Below are 22,775 nucleotides of genomic sequence, written 5' to 3'. Positions count from 1 at the left end.
CCCTTGATGAGCAAACATAATGAAACCTGCCAAGAGGAGTGATAAAATCATAGAAAAATTATACAGCTCTCCAGGACACTGCCAGAATTCATTGCAGAACACTTTTTCCTGCTTCCTGAAGTCTGGTCTTTTTAAAATTACAATGAAAACCTTGCCGGAGGATGGTGCAGCATTGGTATTTCACCTCACATCTGCCAGGACAGCATCTCCTCTCTGTCCTGTCAAAGGACTGAATAAAACAAAGAGCATTCAGGATTTCCCAAAACGTCATAGCCCAAAGGAGAAGCTGAGTGCAGTGTCCCAGCCCAGTCCAGCTGCAGGAGCCCATCCCACCCCATCCCTGGCAGCAGCTGTGAGGTGAGGACACAGTGAGGACATTCCTGCACCAAGCTCCAGGCTCATACCAACGGGAGATGCTGTTTTTAACATGCTGAAGTGACAACTCTTCTGAGGTTTTAAGGTGTTGAGAAGTGAGTTCCTGCTCAAAGGAACTAAGAGGACATGAAGAACTCAGGGAGGAAAAAAAAAAAAAAAAGGATTCAGTAGACAAGCATAGATTTAATTAATTCTAGTATGTCCTCATCCTTTTATGTGCAAAAGAAAGTAAGCCTGAAAAGGCTCTGGTGCTATTAAATAATTGTGTTTCTTATCTCAGAGTGAACATTTCATCTTTTATATACATACAAAGAAACCCCCACCTGTTTTCTTTTTTAGAGGATGGAACAGGCAGCTCAGATGGCAATTTTAATTGAATGTGTTCGGGCTGTTGCACAAGGAAACTGATGTGTGGACCCGTGGCTGGGAAGAAAAGACTTTCCCTTACCACCAACACCTTGACTTCATTACAAATATCCCTGCTGCTTCTCACAACTCAGCTCCAAATTTGACACTTGCAACATGTCCAGAAGCCAGAATTGTGAAGCAGCAATGCAAATTCCAGTGGAATTCAGTGTTAATTACTATTTCTCAGTCACACTCCACATAGGGCTGATAATACCTGGTAATGACCAATTGTTCTTTTCTCTGTGTGTCTACGTCCATTTCTCAATACACATGTATGATTTTACACACACAAATGCACACGCAGTGGCCAGAAATTAAATCAATTGTCAAACACATTACACATGTTAAAAAAAGAGAAGTGTGGTTATGTTTGCAACCTCTGCCAAAACAGAGAATCACAGTCAATCACAGAGAATACAACCTAGAGAGCTCCAGTGACAGAGTAAAATGATGAGCACAGGGCAGAAAAAGGGTGCAGGAACTGGCCTGAGCCCAATGTGTGCTGTAACAAAGCCACTCAGTTCTCTGCATTTCAGGGCAAAGGATTCGTAATGTGTTGCAGTAGGTTAAAACACAAGGCAAAAAGGGTGAGCTGAAATGTGTCACTTCCAATAGAGAACACAGTGTCCCTAGAAAGGAGGCTGGAGCTGTGCTAAAGCCAAGCCTGGATGAAGGCTCTCAGGGAGGACACAGCTCTCACACGAGCAGGCAGTGCTGGCTGGGACCCTCACCCCGGAGCACAATCTCACTGAGAGCACTGCAGGCATTAAAAATCTCCTCTGCAAGCCCTAAATTACCTACCAAAGCATGCAGAGACTGCATATTAAACCAGTCCTAATCATGATCCTAATCCTAAAGGAAGCAGGATGGAGTGTCATGAGACCCTTATTAAAACTGCAAAAGATTTCAGCGGGAGTGAATGGAAACAGGATCCTACAACTGCAGGAATGGAGAAAGAGGAAAAATACCCAAAGAAAAGGTGGTAGAACAAGAAAACCCAGCTTCAACATACAATTCATTATGATACTAAAATGCAGAAGCTATTTTAACATCAGTAACATTAAGATAAAGTCATTTGATATTAACTTACTTTCCTCACACAAGAATTCATCCATTTAAAAAAGGAGCAAAGGTTTACTGTCTGTGCTCTTGCACTGCAATACTACTTCATTCAGATAAAACATTTCGATTTGCAAATTATGTTTTGCCTTTGATTCCCAGAAATTATTTCCTTTTCACCTTCAACTGTAATAGTTAAACAACTGTGATTCCTGCAGCCTTCCTTCAATACACAAACAAATTGATAAATATAAAAATAAGGTAATCTGAGCTTCAGAAAGCAAGTAGCAAGAGAATGGAAAAAACAAAAGCACTTGTCAATGAAAAGCTACTTGAGATTTCTGAAAATCTTTTATATTTTTAGTAGTTCAATTTATTAGCCTGTTAAATAATTACACATACAAGAGCTTCACACACTCAACTTTGATTTTCCTGCTATTCTCTCCTGTTGAAATAACTGCAAGATTAATTGTGGCCATAAAAGGGCAGCATCCAACTCTTTTATTACCCTTCCTGTCTATAAACTGCACGAAGGCATTAGGCCAATAGGGAAAATGTTTAAATGCTGGTGTTTAAACTTTGTAGCTGTCAACAACAAGCAAAAGCTCAGAATCGATCCGGGGGATGGAAACACTGCAAATGTCCAAGCAGACATGAAAAAGGGACTCCCTCACCAGATAACCCTGCCCAAGAACAGAACAATACAAACACCAGACCAGACCCAGGAGGGTTTTTCAGTTGGGTTTCCTACAGAACTTAGAACTCTGCAAAGGTCACTGTTGAGACTTAAGCTCTAAACACATTCCCACAAAGGAAAAACACATTTGGAGTGGGTATTACTTAAAACTTTTCAGCACTGGTAGAACTGCAGCACAATCATTACAAATCCTGAATTCATTTACATCTTTAGCTAAGTGAAATGCTGAGCTCACCAAAGCCATGTAATCATCATCAAAAAGGAGATGTAACTCACTGCCCACGAGCCACAGACAAAGTTATCCCACTGCTGGGGATAAACTGCTCGGCTTTGAGTTGGCTCAATTTCCTTTGATGTAAAAAGAATCATTTCACGCTTCAAGAAAAGGAACAGGATGCCAGAAAAACTGGATTTGAATCCTTACTCTGTCAAAAACTTCTCGTGTTAGTCCCTGAGGATGCTGTGGGACACTGAGGTTGGCTTAGGGCTGCTCAGGACACACCTGGAGGCAACTCCAGGCAGGTGCAGTGTCTGTGGATCCACAGGCACTTGGGAAGCAGTGGGCAGAGATGGGAGGGCTCAAGCAGGGGTGAAGGTGATTTGAAGAATCGCACAAACTTAGAAAAAAAGGAACTGTAAAGCCACCATGCCCAGGAAACACCAGGTCTCCTGACAGAACTCAAAAAGTCTTGTCCATCTCTACTGTTAACCACTCCCATGGAAAAGGAGTTCTCAGGAGTCTGGGACCCTCTGCAAAGCAGACCTGGAAGGTAAGTGCTTAAAACCTGAGATGTGGGATTAATGTTCAAGTGATATTTAGGACGTGATAAAGGTTTGAAAGGGGTGGATGAACAAAGCAAAACCTGTATCCTGATTACAGAATTGCATCATTGCCAATTATCGGACAAAATAATCTGAAATGAGAGACTACAAACGAGGACAGGCTGGGGGATCAGCATTTGTTTGGCCAACAGAAGGTTAAAGGAAGATATTGCTGCCTTCCACTCCAAAAGGGGAAGGAATAGTGAAGATGGAGCCAGACTCTTGTCAGAGGTGCACACTGCCAGGATGGGAGGTGACAGACACATGCTGCAACAAAGAAAAGTCTGTCAAGATAAAAGGATTTTTTCCATTAATAGTGGTGGTCAAACATGAGGACAAGGGTCCAGTTTGAGCAAGGAATTGACCAGATGACTCCCAAAAGTCCAAATTATGAACCTCTGTCACAAATTATTCCGTGACTTCATGGAGAGATGATCATGGCTGTTTTCATTTTATACTGTCTCAATAAATTTGATCACATTGACAAATCAAAGCTTTCATCACTAGCCCTACAAACCAGTCTGGGCACCTGGAAAATGAGACTGCCACTTTTGAGCCTTGTCTCTGGGAGGACCCCGTGGCTCTGAAAGCGTTTCCACATCCAGCACCTTGTCCTGTATTTGCTTTACAGATGGGTCCTCAGCTGCTGCAGCTCAGCAGTGCTCCCAAAGGCCCAGCAGGGACAGTGCCAAGGGGACAGGGCTGTATTTTATGCTGGCTGTAGGCAGTTGGTGCAGCTGCAGCGTTGTTGAGATGCACACCTGTACATCTGACATTAACATCACCGTATTCGATTCCCTGAATGGTCTCTTAACAGATTATTCCAACAGAACAGTCCTTAATTTGCATGTTCCACTGCATTTGCAACCCCCAGCATCTTATCACATTATGCCAACAGATCTGCTCTTAACCTTGGGGAAAAAAGGAAGAAGAAAAAATAAAAAGCTTTTTTTTTACTGCCCCAGGTCCTAAAACTGGGTATCTGGTTGTGCCTGGCTGATTTGGCCTAATTTTTGCTTTTGCTACTTGAATTCAATAGCCCAGTGTCTGTGATGCCCTGAAAGGAACACCCCACCCTTCTCCAGGAAAAATTTTCCAAGGGCAGGGAACAGTTTATTAAGTCCTTTTCCACAAAAGCACAGTAATGTCACCAAACCCACTCAGTCATGCAGGAGATCTGCATCAAAGAAGAATAATAGAGATGCAATTTCCTTTGGGCTGAACAGAGAGCTGGGAGAGGATTGTGCATTTGGGGGTGAACAATACCATCAGTGCTACCAACAACAGGATTTTACATCTGGGCAACTTAACAGGAAATGAGGGCAGAACTGACCAGCACTGAGAGAGATCAGCACACACAGCAGCAGCACGCAGAGTGCCTGGGACCACGGAAAATACCCACTAAAAATATAACTGTCAAGTGTGGATACATCTCCCTGAACCACTCGTGACATGTACTTCAAAATAAGAAAGAAGTGCCTGAACTGGTGCTGTGTTTCAAACCAACATTCAGGGTTTGATTTTATATTCCACTTCCATTTTAAGATCTATTTCCAGAGCTGTTTCTTATTAAACTTGCCCTATTAAATCATTCCCCTATTAAATGCAATATGAATTAAGGTTTCTCAGTCTCTTTTTCTTCCTCTTAACACCCTACACCTTTCTGTACAATAATTTCTGCTCTTAACCAGGAGAATGTCACATATCTGAAAAAGAAATAAGTGGTGAGTTTATGCTCTCTGCATTCCTCGATCTCATTATATATACAATGTCCTAAGGCAAGAGTTTGCCAGCTTAGATTTCCACTTGCTCTATCCCTTTAATTCGTGTTCCCATCAGTGTTGTTACTGATTGTTAGCATTTGTTTTTATTTTTCTCTTGAGATTTTTTTTTTTTTGTTAAAGTCACTGATAAAATAATCTAAATATCCTTCAGAGGGAATTTTAAAATTTCCTTCTTGTATGAAAAGCTGGATGATTTGGCACCTGTGCTGGAACAGCATTAGGTGGATAACATTCCTTTTGCTGGAGGTCTCTGTTAGCTCAGTCAGAAAAAGGACTTCCCCCTTCTCTCTGAGCTCCAAGACCCTGGGTAAGGAGAAGGTGAGGAATCTTTCCATGCTCCTGAGCAGAGCCTGTGTGTATCAGCAGAGGCTGCAGCACAGCCCCAGGGTATCACCAGGCCACGCTGGGCTGCTTTCAGTGACAACAGTGAAAAACAGAGCCAGGGCTCTGGATGTGGTGGGCTCCCCAGTGCAGAGTGCATGTGAGCTACCAAAAATCTTCTGCAGGTGCCAGAGACCCGTCTTGCAGAAAAATGAAGAAATATAAGCAGTTTCTTATTTACAGTGACCCATTTCAAAACATTTCAAAGCAAAAGCCTGAATAACCATCTCCTCTGAAATCAGTCCATGGTAGAAACTAATGAACCTTAACTAGAACCAAAACCCCCAAGAGGGGGAAGTCCTTGAGATTTCATCAGCTGAGGATTCAGTGGGACTCATGAGATACTCTTACAGCCACCAGACACATTCAGTGCCCTGAAGAACACAGTTAAAAATAATAATTGCCTGAATGGCAGAAAAGGTGAAGACATCACAGGTCCAGCAGAAATCAGGCCAGCTGTGATGCCATCTCCCCTTTCCAACAGGACACAGGTCATGCTGTCCTGAACACCTGGGAATGGCCAATGTCCCTGGGGAGGATATTGTCAGGTACAAAGCTGAGCAATTTCAGTGACTGGGGAAGCAGAAAAACCAAAGTACAATTCTGACTCTCCAAAAAAAACCACGAAAAAACCCCAAAGTAAACACACCACAACCAAAGCAAACCCTACAAACTGTTACCTTCAACCAAGCATTAAGAGATGGGGACAGGACATCTCTAACTCCCAATAGCAGAGCACAAACTGTATTTAAAAACACACCACAAAAGCATTCAGAAGATAAAAAGCCATTTAGCAGGTGGCTAGATGCTGAGAGGAACAGCCTTGTTTCTTGTTTTCACCACATTCTAAGCTGGAAGTACTCCTAAAATGCAGCAGTCAGCATTATTAATGCTCTTAAACCCTCTGGATTGAATGGACTGTGGACAATGTCCCAGTGCTGCATTAACTGAGGAATAACCCCAGATCCTGGCAGAGGTGCTGGTAATTATGTGGCCTGTCTGAAATCATTGATTTTATAAAGCAGTTTGATCTTAACAGAGGGGAGAAATCTCTTCCCAACCTGTCCCTTCCCTAGGGAAGCTCTGCAGGGCAGGCCCCTCCAAGCAGGAAAATGAGACAATCACAGCCCCTGCTGTCACCCCTCAACACAGGAACAAAGTCCAGCCTTGATTTCATCAGGGACAAAGAAAATGGGACTGCAGAGAAGTATCATACAGGAATGTCCATCTATGTATTTTGCCTGTCACTACATTTTCTGTCATTACACTTCTGTCACCTTAAATAAGATTTACCCAGATGCAGAGTCAGGCCTTTTACAGTTATGGGCTGAATTACAAGGAATGGCCAACTCTCTTTAATAGTTTCTTTAATAGAACAGGAACAAACTTCTTCCTGTGTTGCAAGAAGATGTTTCATGGGCTATTTGTTTTTCTGAAATGAAGAACCACCAGAGAAACACAGGCTTTGGTCTCTTAGAAAGTTTCAATTAGGAGAGAAAAATAATAAAAATCACAAAACTCTGAACAAATTACTTTTCTCTGAGGACAGCAGCCCCATACGGTAACAATCTGAGGATTGGGCCAAGTTTCTTTTGTGATACTTAAGATTTAAGGCTGATTTCCCCAGAGGATGAAATAAGCAGGGGAAAAACGAAAGGTGAAACGGGTAGAAAAGGAATGGAAGGTGATTAACAGAACTCATCAGGGATCTCAGTGCTGCATGGACTGTCCCCAGCTTGTGCTACGGCCTCTGACACGAGATTTACAGGCAGAGACTGCAGCAAATGAAGCTGCTTAGTTATTCAGCCCCCCTCCAGACAATCAGGCAGTGGAAGTAGCACTAATGAGACAGCTTTTAACTAAGGAGGATGCAGGGTGAAAGACCAACAAATACAGTACATAAATATGTTAATGTATTTATTGAGGTAATTTTTTCTGTAGCCTGTACGCAGCTGCAAAAAATGATTCAATTCATTTAATGCAAGAGAAGTGCATTCATCTCCCTTAATTAGGGAGAAAGTAGGACTGGTACTAGGATTAAAAATAAAAGTATAGTTGATTTTGAAGTCCTCTATGTACCCCAATCTGGTGAGATCTGATAAAATACTTCCTCCAACACTGCTTCTGACTCATGGGAATATTTGTGAAGCACATGACTGGAAATTCAATAGAATGGCCTGTACTAGTTTCTTGCTCTGGCAAGAACAAATCTGCAGATATAAGTAAGCACACAAATAAAAGTTTATATATTTGTATTTTCATTTCGATATCCTTGGGATTCCCTTCAACTCAACGTCAGACAACTCTTCACAGTTCTAGAACAATGGAGCACAAATGGGCCTCCTCAAAAGAACATGATAAAATGCACTACATGAAAATCAAGAATGTTCTTTTTACTTACTGGGTTTTTAAAGGCTGTTACCTGCAGTAACATCTATCACACTTACTCTCAGCTTTAGTTATTTTACATTCCTCATCCTTCATCTGCTGCTTTTTTCATTTGTTCTCAGAGGAAAAATAAAAAATGACCATTGAGCAATGCAGTAACATTGCAAAGCTCCTCTGAAATAACAGAAGTGCTGTCTGCAGCGATGATAAATCCCAATATGTTACCATGCAAAACACCAAATCTCAGTTTCCAAAAGCCTGATCCCAGGTGAGTGTGACACTTCTTGTGCTGCTGCTGATCATGAGCCTGACAAGCAGCTCGAGCTGTTTACAGCTCCCCTGCAGACAGAAACCCAGACTAGACAGCACTGCCTGTACCACAGTCTGGAAAACGGCACATTTGAAAGTTTGTAAACTGTGTCATTTGAATGACCTGAATCCTTTGTGTCTGTGATTTTTGTTTTAACACAGGCATAAATTGACAGATTATCCTGCAAGTGCTGGGAATAACAGCTTCGGTTTCTCCGTGCTTTGATAACAGAACGTGTCTGAGAAACTCCACTTTGTGCTACTCACTGCATGCTGCCTCTGATTCATCCGACCCGTCGGGACATTCTTCCTCCCCGTCACATTTCCACCTGGCTGGGATGCAGTGCCCGTTGTCACAAGTGAAATCTGACTCAGCACAAGTTTTCTTTGCTGCAAGAAAAGAAGAAAACACTTGGCATGAATACAAACAGTGCAGAAGATCTTCATTGCACCCAGCCCCAACAAGGACGATACGGATTGCTCTGTACTGTGAGGATTTATTTCACATTCAACAGTGCTCCTTCATGACAGAGTCCCACACATGTCACAGATGGGTGTTTCCTCTCGCTAGAACTCTTATCCTTCTATTTTTTGGAAAGGATTCACCCTTCCATGTCTTTTTCCAGCCATTCAAAAAACTTGGATGGGATGTTCTTTTTCAAGGTAATTTTCTAAGGCTTTTCCTATAAAAGGCTGCTGCCTTCATGGAACTGAAAACATGCTGCGTGATTTACAGACAGGCAAGACAAACAAGTATCACCTTTCGAGTACTATAATCTAAATAATGATGTTTCTATCTATGCCATCCATTCATGGCTTGTTAGTACATCTGTCACCACAGCAGATGATCATAAAGCACTCCTTCAAACACTAACATTCATTTCATTAAATGTCAACCACTCCACGCTCTTTGCTTTGCTTCCATTAATCTAGGGCTTGAGAAAGATGCAAGACATGAAGAACTCAAGCAATTAATTGGTCTGTTCCTCTGTGCCAGTGCTGCAGCACCATGAGCTCTGCAGTTCTACTCAGCATCTTCCCACTGCGGCAGAAGGAGAAAATTCTACATATATTTGGTCCCTTCAGGCTGAAGTCTCAGTGTTGATGTGACACCACTTGCTCACTGCTTTGGCACTGGTCACTTCAGTGGCTTTTCTGCTGGGTCCTGAGCAAGGGCTGGGGCTCAGTGTCACCACAAGGAAGTGAAATGCTCTCTGGCTACCTGGTATCTACCTTTGCTGGCCATCAGCTGGCACAGGAAGCGCTGGCAGGGAGATTTGTCTGTTCCCCCTGCAAAGCTGCTCACAACCTAATAGGATCACAGGAAAATTCAGGTAATGAAGCACCTCAGGAGGTCACCAAGTCCAACCTCCTGCTCAAGACAGGCTCAGCTCTGAGGTCAGACCAGGCTGCTCTGTGTTTTATCCTGATAGGAAAAAACCCCAGGATGGAGCCAGCACAACCTCCCAGGGCAACCTGTTCCATGGCTTAGCTGCCCTCAGAGTCAGCCCACGGCTTGCCAAGCCATTTCTTACAAATCATGTGCACACATATTGCTACATCAATACTTCTTCCAGCAAACAGTTTCAAAGCATTAAACACAACAAATAAGCCTCTGGGGTTTGATCTTTTCCTTTCCTTTCTTGTTTTCCTACACGAGCTGCTGTCAGGAGGGGAGTCATGTTCAATATCACTCACGTGCCCACACAGGAAACATGGAGCAGTTCTGTGTGAGGTGCTGAGACCTTCATGGCTCAAATAAAGGACTCATTCGCTAGCACACAAAACGTGCAGCTTCCCTGAGCAGATATCCAGCAGGAAAACACTGCAAAGCACCACTGAGCAGCTGGACAATCTCTCAGGATGCACTTTTTAAAGAGAACATACATTTACTCCCCTTCTGTTGCTAAATGAACCAGATTCTGGAGAATGGGGAGAAAAAAAAAAGGACAATTTTCAATTTTCTTTTCAGCCATTCAGAAACATATTAGGGAATAATATAGGATAGAAAAACCATTTCCATATAAACCAAGAGTTTTACAAGACACCAGTCACACTGAGGATCATCCCAAGACATTGCACATCTGTTATCAGAGGGAAAAGACTTTGTCCTGAATATCTCCTGTTAGGAATCCAAAGCTTGTGAAACTGGCAATTGCACATCACTGCTGGGGTTTTCAATGCAAGTTTTAATGAATCTGATGTATTTAATAGCCAGAAATGCTGATACTGACAGGACACCCATGCAGAGCTGAAGTGAGAGCACTCTCCTGATTGCTGGGAAGCTCACTGGGTAAAATGCTGCTATCTGCTCCTAGGAGAAGGTTGTGGCATCTACAAATGGAACAATCACAGCTCCATTCAGAAAGGAGAGATCAGTATATAATAATAGATAATATAATTATATATGATATATTATTATATAATAATATATAATACTGGAGACATTAGGAACCTAATTTTAAAAATGTAATAATGTATTTTGTTTTGTACTCACTCTCTTAATGCCCTAATATCCTGCTTTCCACACCAAAACTGTCCTTTAACTTATTCTCTAGAGATCCAAACAGCAATGAAATGACTACTGTGCAAGGAGCAAAGCTCTCCTTCTGCCATCAGTCTCAGAATCTGACATATCCCTGGGCCAGGGGGATGGCAGCGAGGGGCAGCCCCAGGGAGGAGCAGCACAGGCAGTCCCTTTGCACAGCCAGTCGTGCAGGTGGTGACACTGATGATGGCCTTGCCCCTTCCCTGCCACTGCTCTCCCCGTGCACCACAAGCAGCTCCTTGCTGGGGCTCAGGAAGGGCAGCAAAGCATCACTGCCAGCCCTGGGCTGCCCCTTGGAGGGGCTCATCTGCTCCCTCCCTTCGGCAAAATGAAGCTGGGCACAGCCACCCACCAGCAGTGGCCAAATCCACAAGTGTCACTGTGTCCCCACGCCCCCCTGAAGGTCCAACAGTGCCATGACAAAAAACAGCAGGATACAAAAGTGTTTGGCCTTTGTTTGGATCTAAATTGTCTAATCTCTTCGAGGAACAGGATTAAGAGAGGGGGAGCTCAAACCTTTCTATGATTCTTATATTTACTTCTGTTATTTTAATTTTTTTTGTTATTTATATTTTAAATATTATCTTTTATCTGCAGTTATTTTTTTTACTACTGTTACTCTCAGCACTGGGTCAGAGCTCTGCAGACTGTCTCAATTCTAATAACTCCATTTTCTGTTGCAAACAGCAACCCAGATTATTCAAACTGCAAGAATACTGAAGCACTGTCTTATTTCTCACCTCTAACACAAGACTGGAACCACTTTATTTCCAACCAGATTTACCTTCTGGCGCTCAATCCTCATGTCTCTGGGATGGTAATGCAGGCAGGGAGCAGTTAATTAAAATATCAGCTCTCTGTTTTTTCCTTCCTTTCCCTTTTTGAAGCCTGATAATCCTTTTTATTAATCTCCCATGTTATACACCTTCCTCCTATCAATAATTCATTGAGGCTCACACCATACATTGCCAGCGGTGCATTAAAAACGTAAAATAAACAAATACATCCCTTTTAGACAATGGGGAGGACACGGGGGTTCATTTGCCGCTTTCACCTGGCTCAGAAATAGTCAAGCACAATTAATTGTCCCCCTGAGATCCATTTCCTTTGCCGTAAGCAGGCAGCTCTGCTCACGTGTCTCCTCCAAGTGAACACAAACAAACGGCGGTGAGCGGTCCCAGCATCCCCGAGCCGCGGCTCCTCGGGGGCAAACCGGACCTGGAACGAGAAGAGAGAGGCTCCTGCAGCCCGAGCAGAGCCTTTCATCTGCTCCCCTGCACACTGAGACACCAAGGAGCCTGCTTCTCTTTGGACTCTGCCTTCAGCTCCTGCTGCTCCTTCCCCACGTGTGGCTGGACAGAGCTGTAGGAACTCTGCTGGCTCACAGGGAATGAGGCTTGGGCAGCTCCCAAAGGAGCACTCAGGTCAGGTCAAGCATTCCTGCTTCTCCCCTCCCAGATACAAAGGCGAGGGAAAAGGGAAAGGAGGTTTTTAATTTTACCCAGCAGTGATAGAACCCTACCACACTGAGTTTTAAATAAAAGTGCATCAAACCCAACGTGGCCCCTCGTTTTCCAAAATGCCCTTTTCCATTCTGTTACTCACATCTCTTATCCTGAACCGCAATATGAGATTCAGGGGTCATCCTGCAGCAAATTAAAAGCAGGGAACCCAGGGAGAGTGGTTCAGAACACAAACATGTACAGAGTGAATTTATAAAAAAGCAGTGACTAGGGACATGTTTAATTAGACTGGAGGGAATAAATACACCCTGAAAGGAACAAATCTTATATTGGCTAAGAGCGGGGACTGGATGATATAAGTGTGACTTCCAACTTCCAAAAATGCTTCTGAAAGATCAATTCCCTGACCCTAACACAAACAAGGTACCTGAATCTAATGGAAAAGTCCAGGACTTACTCGTTTTTCCTCTTTCTAATAAAACCCAACATCCTCCCACTTCCCCCTCAGCCACCTCATTTAACCTCACTTCACTTCTGCCTCAGTTTTAGAGGCTTTAGGAGGCAGGTGCATCTTTCCACTTACTCCTTATAAGACACCAGGGACTCCATGATTCAATGTCCAATTCACAGCTTGGTTATTCCTATTTTGCACATCTTTAATGTTAAGCAATAGTCAGCTCTAAGATAGTTTCATTTCTTGCTTCTCCTGATTTCCCCAAACCAACAGCTGAAAAGCAGAATGAACACGTTTCCTCTTTTATCAACAGTTCTATGTAGCTGTTCAACAGTAGCAGTAATGTAAAATCACATTAAAAGGCATCTTTTTCTTACAACAACTTGCCTGTAAAGGACATTTGAAAATGAGGGTTTGTTTTTTCCCCCATGAGACAATGAACCCTACATAGTTCTAACACTCTAAACACAGGATTTTCAGACAAAGGGTTTTGTTCAAACCCTGGGTTGTGTACCCAGACAGAAAACCAGGCCCATGAGAGCATCCTTGAGTGTTAACCCACAAAGACCCTGCAAACCATGCCTTCTCCCCATTTTCTCCTCTCAACTTTTGGCCAACTTCCACCAATTCTAAAAGAGGGGAAAGATGTGGAAAATAAATCTAATCCTACAAGTTTCATAAGATTAGGAGCTGAATATAGAACAATCAAAGTCACAGTTCCACAGAGGGAGATAAGGGCAGAAAGTGGCCACAGGGCTGGTCTGCTCCACAGGCTGAGATTCTGCACCTCATCCCCAGGTGGGTTTATGGCAGAGGGAAGGTGGCAATTAGGGATTAAAAATCCCAGACACCAAACTCAGTAAAAACTGGTTTACTCTGCTCCACTACCCTCACTCCTTTACACAGATCCTGCTCCTATTTTAACTTCTGAATCAACACCAGACTTCCCATCAAACTGTGTATCTGCTCTCATTTGCAGCCAATATTCAGTCTTCTAGCAGAAAGCAGTTTCACTCAAGCTGCTGTAAAAATGTAACAAAATACAGTAAAAACCCCATACAATGCAAGTTTTGCTGCGATCCTTCTGCAGCAATCAAACAGCACAGCCCAGCAGGATGTGATAACGGGGAGATGATGGTAGGCCAGAGACACTGAAATTCACAAAACAGGCTTTCATTTCATGCTGGGGAATTTAATGGCAACTTTGATTAGGGGTTTATCAGAACCCACATGAGCTCCATCACTGGCTTGGCCCAAAGAGGTTTTCTGCTTCCCAGAGAAAGGTAAGGGCTGTGCTCATGATACAACTCGAGGAAGTTTCTGGGCTACACAAAACTCAGCAGCAAACAGTTGTTTTCAGTTTATAACCTCAGTTTATAACCTCCTGGATCACAAACACAGCCACCAGGACATTGCAAATGTCACTCCCAAACAGAATTCTTCAGCAACAGAAGAAAACAATTAAAAAATTTTTTTGAAGTTATGTTCACCACAAAGTTAATACATACTCCCAAACTCAGAAAACACTTGGAGCAGGAGCCTGAGCCCTAACCACACTTTGACAGCATCCCTGCCCTTCAGAAAGAATCTGTGCTGTTGATCCCCAATCCTTTGATCAGGTTTTATACCCCAAGGACGTCTTAGCTGTCCTTAAGGAGATGTGAAAATCCTGACCCCCGTCTGCAGCCCGAGTCCTCTCAGCTGCTGCTGGTGATTTTGCAGAGGAGGAAGTGTCACAGGGAGCGTGGACAACAGGGAGAGGTTTCCTGCTCCCAGCAGGTGCTGCATTCCCTGCTTCAGCATCCAAACACCTTGTGCTGGGAGCCTGACCCTCACAGCACCTCTGCCACCATCTGCCAAACCCTGGGCACAGGAATCCCAGGAATGTGCTGGTTTGCAGCTATAAAAGGGCAACAAGAGAAGAGAAGATCCCAGAGTCAAAATACCAGGAAATCCTAGTGGATGTGGACCATCAAGTCCTTTTTATTTCCATACAACTGAGGACACCTTGAAGTAATGAAAGGGAATATTTAACCGCTCTCTGAATCTGGCCACTTCTTTTGACGCTGCCATCTCAGCAGGCAATTACTTTTATAAAGCAAGATTAATCAGATCCCCTCAAAGAGCCGGTGCTCAGGCACAGACCATGGTCCCTTTGATACTCCACATGAAACACATTCTAAAGAAACTTCTCCCCAAGACCCCAGATACAGCCCCAGAAAACAAGGCCCCATTGACAGCAGCCCAGTCAGAGGCTCTGGGGCTGCCTGAAGCTGCTGCTCAAGTAACCAAAACATGCAGCCCCTCAGATCAATCCAATCAAACCAAGCACTTGAAAAGGAGAAAAAGAGATGTCACCTGTGATTTTTCATTAGAATCAAAGGTATCCACTTCTGTGCATTTTAAATGGTAATATGTATAAGCCTCCTATAAAGAATTATTTAAATCCGTTTTCACGTTTAATATTAAATTTAATGTAATGAAAATGGCAGAACCTAATTGAAACCTGTGAAAAGCAGAATGCTGAAAAAACATACTGTTCTCATGTATGAAATTAAAGTGACTTCAACTAACAGATACAGGCTTTTCTTTTTTTTATTTCTAAATTTACTTTTTTATTTCTAAATTTACTTTTTTATTACTAAATTTATTTCTAAATTTTTTATTTCTAAATTTACTCACATAAATCGAGGTAAAACTGAAGAATATTTTTTCCCCAACCGGTCCTCAGGTGCTTTTGTCCTTTCAGTCTTTAAAAAGAGGCTGTATGCTCAAAGGTTGCTCTGTTATTTTACCAAATATTTTATTGCTCAAATCAATGCAGCATGTGTCCCTACAACATGTTTCACCGGTAGGAAAAGCAGGATTTCTCTTCTTCCCAGAAGAGAAATCAAGGCCAAAAAGTCCACTTGGACTGGTGTGCTCCTTGGAGGGCGTTAGAGGTCTGTCAAACATACTGCTTGGTATATCCAGGACAACTTCTTGCAAGTTTGAAGGCTGATTTGGGGCTCTGGGGCTTTGTCCTAGGGAACTTCACAGCTGGGAAGAGCCCAGGCAGAAAGCTCAAGTGCTGCCTCATTCCCTCCAGAGGAACGTGCCCCACACTCCTTCAGGCGAGGCTCCCTCCAACATCTGCTCCCTCCTTTCTGCCCTCAGCTTTCTCCTTTTTTAAAAAATCCACTCATAAATCCTAAGTCATCTTTTAAGCTGTACAAACCCTGGTTTTGTGACGGTTTCCTCATTTTTGTTCTCCAGGAACCCCCATCACCTCAATGTTCAAGTCTCTGGAATTTAAAAAAACAAAACACAAGCCCCCAGGAAAACCAACCATCTTCCCCTACACTGCACTTGTAAACTGGAAAATCGCGTCCTTCTGCAGAGGAAGGGACAGAATTTCCTACCAGCACCTGAAACAGTGTCCAGCTTTGCTCAGAAACAGGCTGACAGCCCTGTCCAGCCTGCAGCCACCTCTGGATGCTACCAGCCAACCTCCCTGCTGTGTGACACTGCACAGCACGTGTGAGAAACCACCCAGCGCTCAGTGTCAAAACTGCCACCGACAAAATCCCACCCAGGCTCTTCCTCGTCCAGCAGCAACAGCGACAGGAAGGCAGCCAAGTGCACAGACAAGGTTTGCCTTCAGCAAACGGGGTTTTTTGCTTACAACAAGGGTTACAGAAGGTAGCTCTGAACGGAAGGGTATCAGCAAAACTCTCTCCCCGTAAGACAGAGCCTGAAAAGGCACAAGGCGTGTCCTCCCCTGCAGGGACAGGGACGCAGAGGCGTTCAGGGACAGAGGTCCTGCAGCAGCCAAGGTGTGCCCACGGCTCTCCTCCAGGTTCCACGGCGCGGTCGCCGCTCCTGACGCTCAAGACAAGATTTCCTGCCTGTGGAAAAGAGCAGCCATCGCTCTGCTGCGGGAGCTGAACGTGTTTCCAGAACTCCATATTGCTGCAGTCATGACCTTTTCAAAGGATTTGGTATGCTCTGACTTTCCAGTTTGTTTCTAAATATTTCTTTGACTGAAGCTCATCCACACTGACTTTTGCTGACAGAATTGCCAGCTTTGCCTGTCTCTGGGTTTTGTTTTGCCTTCTTGTAACAAGCAAGACATTGTTGCAAGACAGAAGCTCTTGGGGTGGCAACTACATGTATGTTATTTCACAATGAAGGACGTCCACAAATTCCTCAAGAGGCACTTAATATTATTCTGTCTTTCAGTTTCTGGGAATTGAACCCTAGGGGCCATATTCTACCCTGATGAAACATCCCCAAAGTCCATAATAATTACTGGTCTCAGTGGTCTCTGTGCAAAATTGGTCTCAGATGTTTTTATGACACCCTATGATGTCTGTTTTCAGTCCAGGTTTTATAACCTCAGCCTAAACCAAAGCCCCTGATGACAGAAGTCCCTGGTGCACTGACTCAATGCCCCAATGACAAAATCCAGGTTTCCTGAGGACAAAACAGACTGAAAGTTATTTCTGAGAGCAAATACAGTAAGACAGAAAAGCAGAAGTGGTTGAGTTGATGGAACAATTTTGGTTCCCACCTACACATGTGCTCATAGCTCATCACACAGGTACCAGGGAAAAGAGAACATCCATGCTTTATGGATAAAATTGCCTTCAGTTATTCAGAAAATTAGAGAAATGAGGTAAAGGCATGTGAGCACTGAGAGAGAGAAGAGACAAAGACATGTGAATGCAGATCCTTCACCAAGTGAGGTGTAAGGAAAACACAGCCTCCCTACCCACACAGTCACTGCTCTCTGCTCTGTTTGGTGTTTTTAAGTGTGATTCCTTTTTCATAGATGGTGGCAAGGAAATCTCCAAGACCAGTGGAGAGGATACCAAAGAATACCCCTGGAGCCTGATGTGCCACCTTTTCTTACCCAGCTCACGCTATCCCATCGAAACATGACAACACTGGAGTTTACAGGCGCAGAATTTGCCTTTCACAGCTTGGACACAGCATTTAAGTCCTCATTGCCTGAATGTAGTGTACACACTGTGAGGTTAAAGTGCACCAAAGCAAAACACGGCACCTCCAGCAGAATTTCACACCAAGTTTGCACGCAGGAGATAAACCCAGGGGCCCTGAACCCTGCGCAGAGGCAGGTATGATGAACTCCCTGTCACGTTTTCGCTGCAGCTGCGTGGTGTAGGGTTCAAACCAGGATCAGGCATTTCTGGCAAGCCTCAGCCCCTGGCTGCACATTTGTCACTGCCCTGGTAGGGTCTGCCCTGACATAGCTGTGTGTGTGAGACACGGGCTGTGAGAGCACAAAACATCTGCTGGGAAGCTGCAGCAATTTCAGCAGCCACCTCTGCCACTGAGAGCAGAGCACCATTACACACTGTGGGTCCCCAGAACTTGCAGGCAAAGTCACTTCCTCTGCAAATCAGCCTTTAAAACAGCAAGAGAAATAAACACAGTTTAAACCCTGTTTTGCAGAACTTGGCCTGGGTCCAGGCTGCACACTGATCCTTACAAAACTGTGTGGAAAAACAGGAACCTGATACTTGCACCTGCGAGCTCCGAGTTTGTAAGCACAGTAAAACACACACACACAGGACATTGCTATGCACGAGCATTATATATTTCCACAAATGTGGTGATGAGCCACAAGTATCTCTGACCTGACATATAAATGATCCAAATCTAAGGACATGCTAGAAACCCAAGAGAAGTCAAGGCACAGCTCCCAGTTTCTAGGAAAACAAAGAAAAGGAAAAAAGCAAAGGCAAGAGTCAGGATCAATGGACTAAATCAGAGATTTGAAGCCTCAATCCATGCAGTGGCAAAATGATGCCTTGTGTAAGTAGGAAATGGGGAGAGGGGCCACAAGGAGAAGTGTAACAGACCTGGGATGCCTGAGGAGGAATTGCTGGTTCAATGCACAGATCCATGTGGGTGGACAGTAGGGAAAAGCAATGAGGGTTTGTGCTCTCAGTTAGGGAATTACATGGGCAACGACACACCTGAGCATTCTGTTTGGCAGCCAACAGGAAGAGGAATGAAGCTGTTATTTTTCGCTTGGTTCTGCTGCATTTATGCATTTTTTTATTAGAAGCAGCACTGCATTTTATGTCAATTTATACATGGTCCACTTGCTTAATGTTGGATCAATGTTTGCACTTTTTCTTTTGGTCCTACTTTCATCAATAAGTTGCAGGGTAAAACATGCAAGAAAATCTCTGTACAGTTAAGAAAAAACCCCATGTGCCATGGTTTACTTTGTGGGAGGCTAAAATATTACAACTAAAATACCCACTGAAGTGTCTGGGAAGAATGAAGAGCCAATAACAATAAAAGGAACAGAGATTTTTCTAAAGACTTAAACCTAGTGTTTTCAGCTTCATTCCCTTTCCCCATTTACTTTGTTACTAACAAAATGATGGCACTTTTGAAGCAAAAATTTTTTTCCTAGGGTTATTTTAGAAAGTTCCCCTAGTCCTGAAATATGTAACTCCTTCAGACATCAAAAAACAGAAATAGAAAATGGAAAGTAACGGTTGGAATGCCACAAAAGCCAAAAATACACACAGAAACCCCTTATGCCATAACAAATACTACAGAAAGCTTTCTTAAACCAATAGCTGTACTAGAAAAACTCAAAGAGAATTAACTGGCAGCAACACATTGGGAATGTTCAAGATAATTAAAAAAAAAAAAAATAGAGCCTGGTTGTTAATGATCTTTAGACAGACCAGTGGCACAGATGTCCCTGTGCACACACCTGTGAAGACACCTTTTCTACAGCTCTGTTAGCTGCTCCCTAAAGAAGACATTCATTGTACCCAACTACTAATTTGCCAGGAATCTTGCTTTTTAAGAGCACTGAATCAGAGCCCCGGGAATTGTAAGGGATCACACACACACACAAAAGCATTTTCAAGCCCGTCTCCAAAGGCAGCATCGTTTCAGACTGAACAGCAGGTTCATCCTCTGATCCAAGTCTGTTGCGGCGGAACGGCGCCAAACAAATGTCTGTAAATGCCGTGCCAGGACGCGAGCGGATGGGCTCCTGCAGGAAGGCAAGGGCTCAGGTTCAGGGCTGGGCACCGGTCACACAGCTCTCCCCCACTGGAGCACAAACCTCTTCACCCATCACCGTGCGCTGTCAAATGCTTTTTTGTGCATTGCAATATTAAATATTGTACCCCGGGGATGAGCATTGAATAGGCACAACGTGGAAATTATGATGCGCGCATCCATAGCCTTTAACCTATTAACAAGTATGACCAAGATCACTTATTCGGAGCTCTCTAATCACCAGGGCAAGAAGACGTCAACAGCCACTGTGTCACACTGACAGGGCCTTCAATGGCAAGTGTGGTTCAAAGGTCCACAGGAAACACAAAGAAGCTTTGTCTTTTGATGTAAAGAACAAAGCTACCATGTGGCACAGCATCACACATGCAATTAGTCAGGAAAGTTAATACAGTAGAAGCAGATGGTGGAACCATGTCAACATTTTTAGTGGGCATATTTCCCCTTACTCTCCAGTTGCTGTGATCCGAGGTCGGCGGAGCAGCAGGCAGATTGTTGGTAAGCAGGACCCCACCAGGGATTGACAATACCCTTTTATCTGCCCATCTGAGGTACCTCCGTGCTCCCACTTCCACTGGCATAGCTCCATCCTTAACACCTCCTTTCCACCACATCCCCTCGCCACATTAACCTCAGTGCACATGAGAGAAAACCAGGCAGAGACAGCCAGTCCCTAACCCTGGTTGTGCTGGGAGATACTGACAGGAAAAGGCATTAAAAACTCCCCTCCAGTGGCCCTTACACTGCTCATTCTGCTCATTTCTGCAGCTCAGCTCGTTACCAAATGCTACACGAATCGCGCGTGCGGCGCACGTCACTGCGCACAACTTTACACGTCTGCAAAGAGCAACTGCTCCTTTCTCCCTGCCAGCCCCAGCGCTTGGCTAACACACGATGGAAATCACAGGCTCCGCGGTCACCACCAACCGCACTGCACACGCAGAACACACACAACCCAAACCACAGGGATCACACAAAGAAACGCCATGCAGGAAACGCTGCGGTTTGCGTGGCTTTGAGGTTAACGGCCCTGCACAGTCTTCTGACAGTCTCTCCTCTGTCGTCACCAGTTTTGCTCAGTTCCCCAGCTCCACACATCCTGGATTTCAGCAGTAACCAGGTGAGGATGGCAGGAGCTTCCAGCTCTGCAAGTCATTTAATTAAAATGAAATGAACAACCAGCAGTTAGTCAAAGTGCTCGTAATGCTCCAGCCACCACAGCTGCCGAATTCTGCAGCCCTCGGTCCAATCTGATTTCCTTTAAAGCTCCTGGCAACCCATTAATTAAAACACATTATTTACAGCTTCCAGGGGCTTGAAACCATGGGATGCGCTGGATGGAATTTATGCAATTACGTACAGCCAGTCCTAGTGACAGGCTCCATTCTTGCTCCTGCTCTGCCCTGCTCCCACACTCGGCTGTTTCCTTCCCTGCGGCTCATCCACGCGGGGCTGCTTGGCCTGGGCTGCCATGGAAATGAGCAGGAGGCAACAAAGGACCCGGGAGTCTCGCTGGAGATGGAGGAGTAGCAAGGCAATAGCACAGGAAGGCCAAGACAAAGAGAAACCAATTTGCCTGCTGCCTTTTAAACACAAACAACCCTCCCCCTTTGTGCAAGGAGATGTTGATGAATTGAGTTTTCCCCTGATTTAAGAAAGCAAGCCCCTTCCAGCCAAAGGCAACAAAGCCATGAGGATGGAGCATCCTGCCTTTGGCCCTATGCAGCATTCCATCCCTTAGTGCTCTGTGGGGAAACGATCCCAAGGCAAACCCAGACAAGGTGAAGTTTAATAAGCAATCCCCATGTCACCCGGGGCAGAGCATCAGCTGCAGACAGATTTCTCTGCTTTCAGAAGGAGCTTTGCTTTTCACTCCATTATTAGGCAGTCACGCTCATCAGCAATTCCCGTGACTCTGCCAGAAAAAAAGCACCTTAAAACATAACTTTACAAAGTATGACTGACAAGCATAACCAAGTCTCCTGTGTCTTTGAACTGATTTCCAGAGGTATTTGAGAAGGACTGAGAGCAGCCCTGTGAAGGATTTGGGCGTGCTGGTGGATGTGAGGCTGGACACGACCTGGAGATGTGCACTCATGGCCCAGAAACCAAACGGGTCCTGGGCTGCATCCAAAGGAGCGTGCACCAGATCCAAGTCTAAAAATTAAGACATTTTTGTATAAGATATAAGGAATATAAAAGGATATAATGAAGATATTTTTTACATCATTGCAAAACACTGGCACAGGTTGCCCAGAGAGGTGGTGAATGCCCCATCTCTGGAAACACTCAAAGTCAGGTTGGACAGGAATCTGAGCAACTTGATCTAGTTGAAGACATCCCTGCCCATGGCAGGGGGTTGGACAAGGTGACCTTTAAAGGTCTCTTTCAACCCAAACTATTCTGTGATTACTTGTGTTTTACGAGAATAAAGGGAACATAAATTTTTATGGAACTGTGAACTTTTTACTGCTTATGGAGTCCCACATGAACACTGCTGAAAAACCAAGTACCGTAAGCCAAAGACATCCATAGATATAATTATCCCAATGATTATTACCTCCCCCCCTCCATCTATTTCTTAACTTTTTATTTTCCATGAGGCCACGTTATTAATCTATGTAAAACCTATGGAAACCATCCAGAGATATAAAAAGGAGAAGACTCTATTAAGATAAGTCACTACCAAAGCCTCAGTCTTTCTTCCAGGAATACAAAAGTGGATTTTGGTTTTACTCTCCTGTGGTTCATTCACAAAAGGAAGGAAAACAAGAAGTGGAGAAAGCATTTCTTGCATGATGCAGAAACAGCTCTGCAGATTTCAGTGTGCAATTCCAAACACTCAGAGTGCACCATGCCCTCAGCTGGTGTGAGAAATTGCTTGTCTGCTCTGAAGTCACTGTAGCTGCTCTGATTCAGATTAGCTCTAAAAGCCTCTTTCACCAAGATGTATTGCAGTAATGCACTGGTATTATTTAAGGCCAGATTCAAATGTAGTACAGAAAATGTACTTTTTGCTGCAAGAAAACCC

General features: G+C 44.0%; 1 protein-coding gene across 1 annotated transcript in view; it reads right to left on the bottom strand.

Moving 5' to 3' along the window:
• Window positions 1-22,775, bottom strand: part of LRP8 (LDL receptor related protein 8) — a 168,641-nt gene that overhangs the window by 56,348 nt on the left and 89,518 nt on the right. The window contains exon 3 of the mRNA XM_066325462.1: window positions 8,491-8,613. Coding sequence (XP_066181559.1) covers window positions 8,491-8,613 — 123 coding nt within the window. The remainder of the gene's footprint in view (window positions 1-8,490; window positions 8,614-22,775) is intronic.

The sequence above is a fragment of the Sylvia atricapilla genome, chromosome 9 (assembly GCF_009819655.1).
Source record: "Sylvia atricapilla isolate bSylAtr1 chromosome 9, bSylAtr1.pri, whole genome shotgun sequence".
In the NCBI taxonomy this organism is placed as follows: Eukaryota; Metazoa; Chordata; class Aves; order Passeriformes; family Sylviidae; genus Sylvia; species Sylvia atricapilla.
The sequence above is the reverse complement of the archived record's forward strand: the minus strand, read 5'-3'. Positions and strand labels throughout refer to the sequence as shown.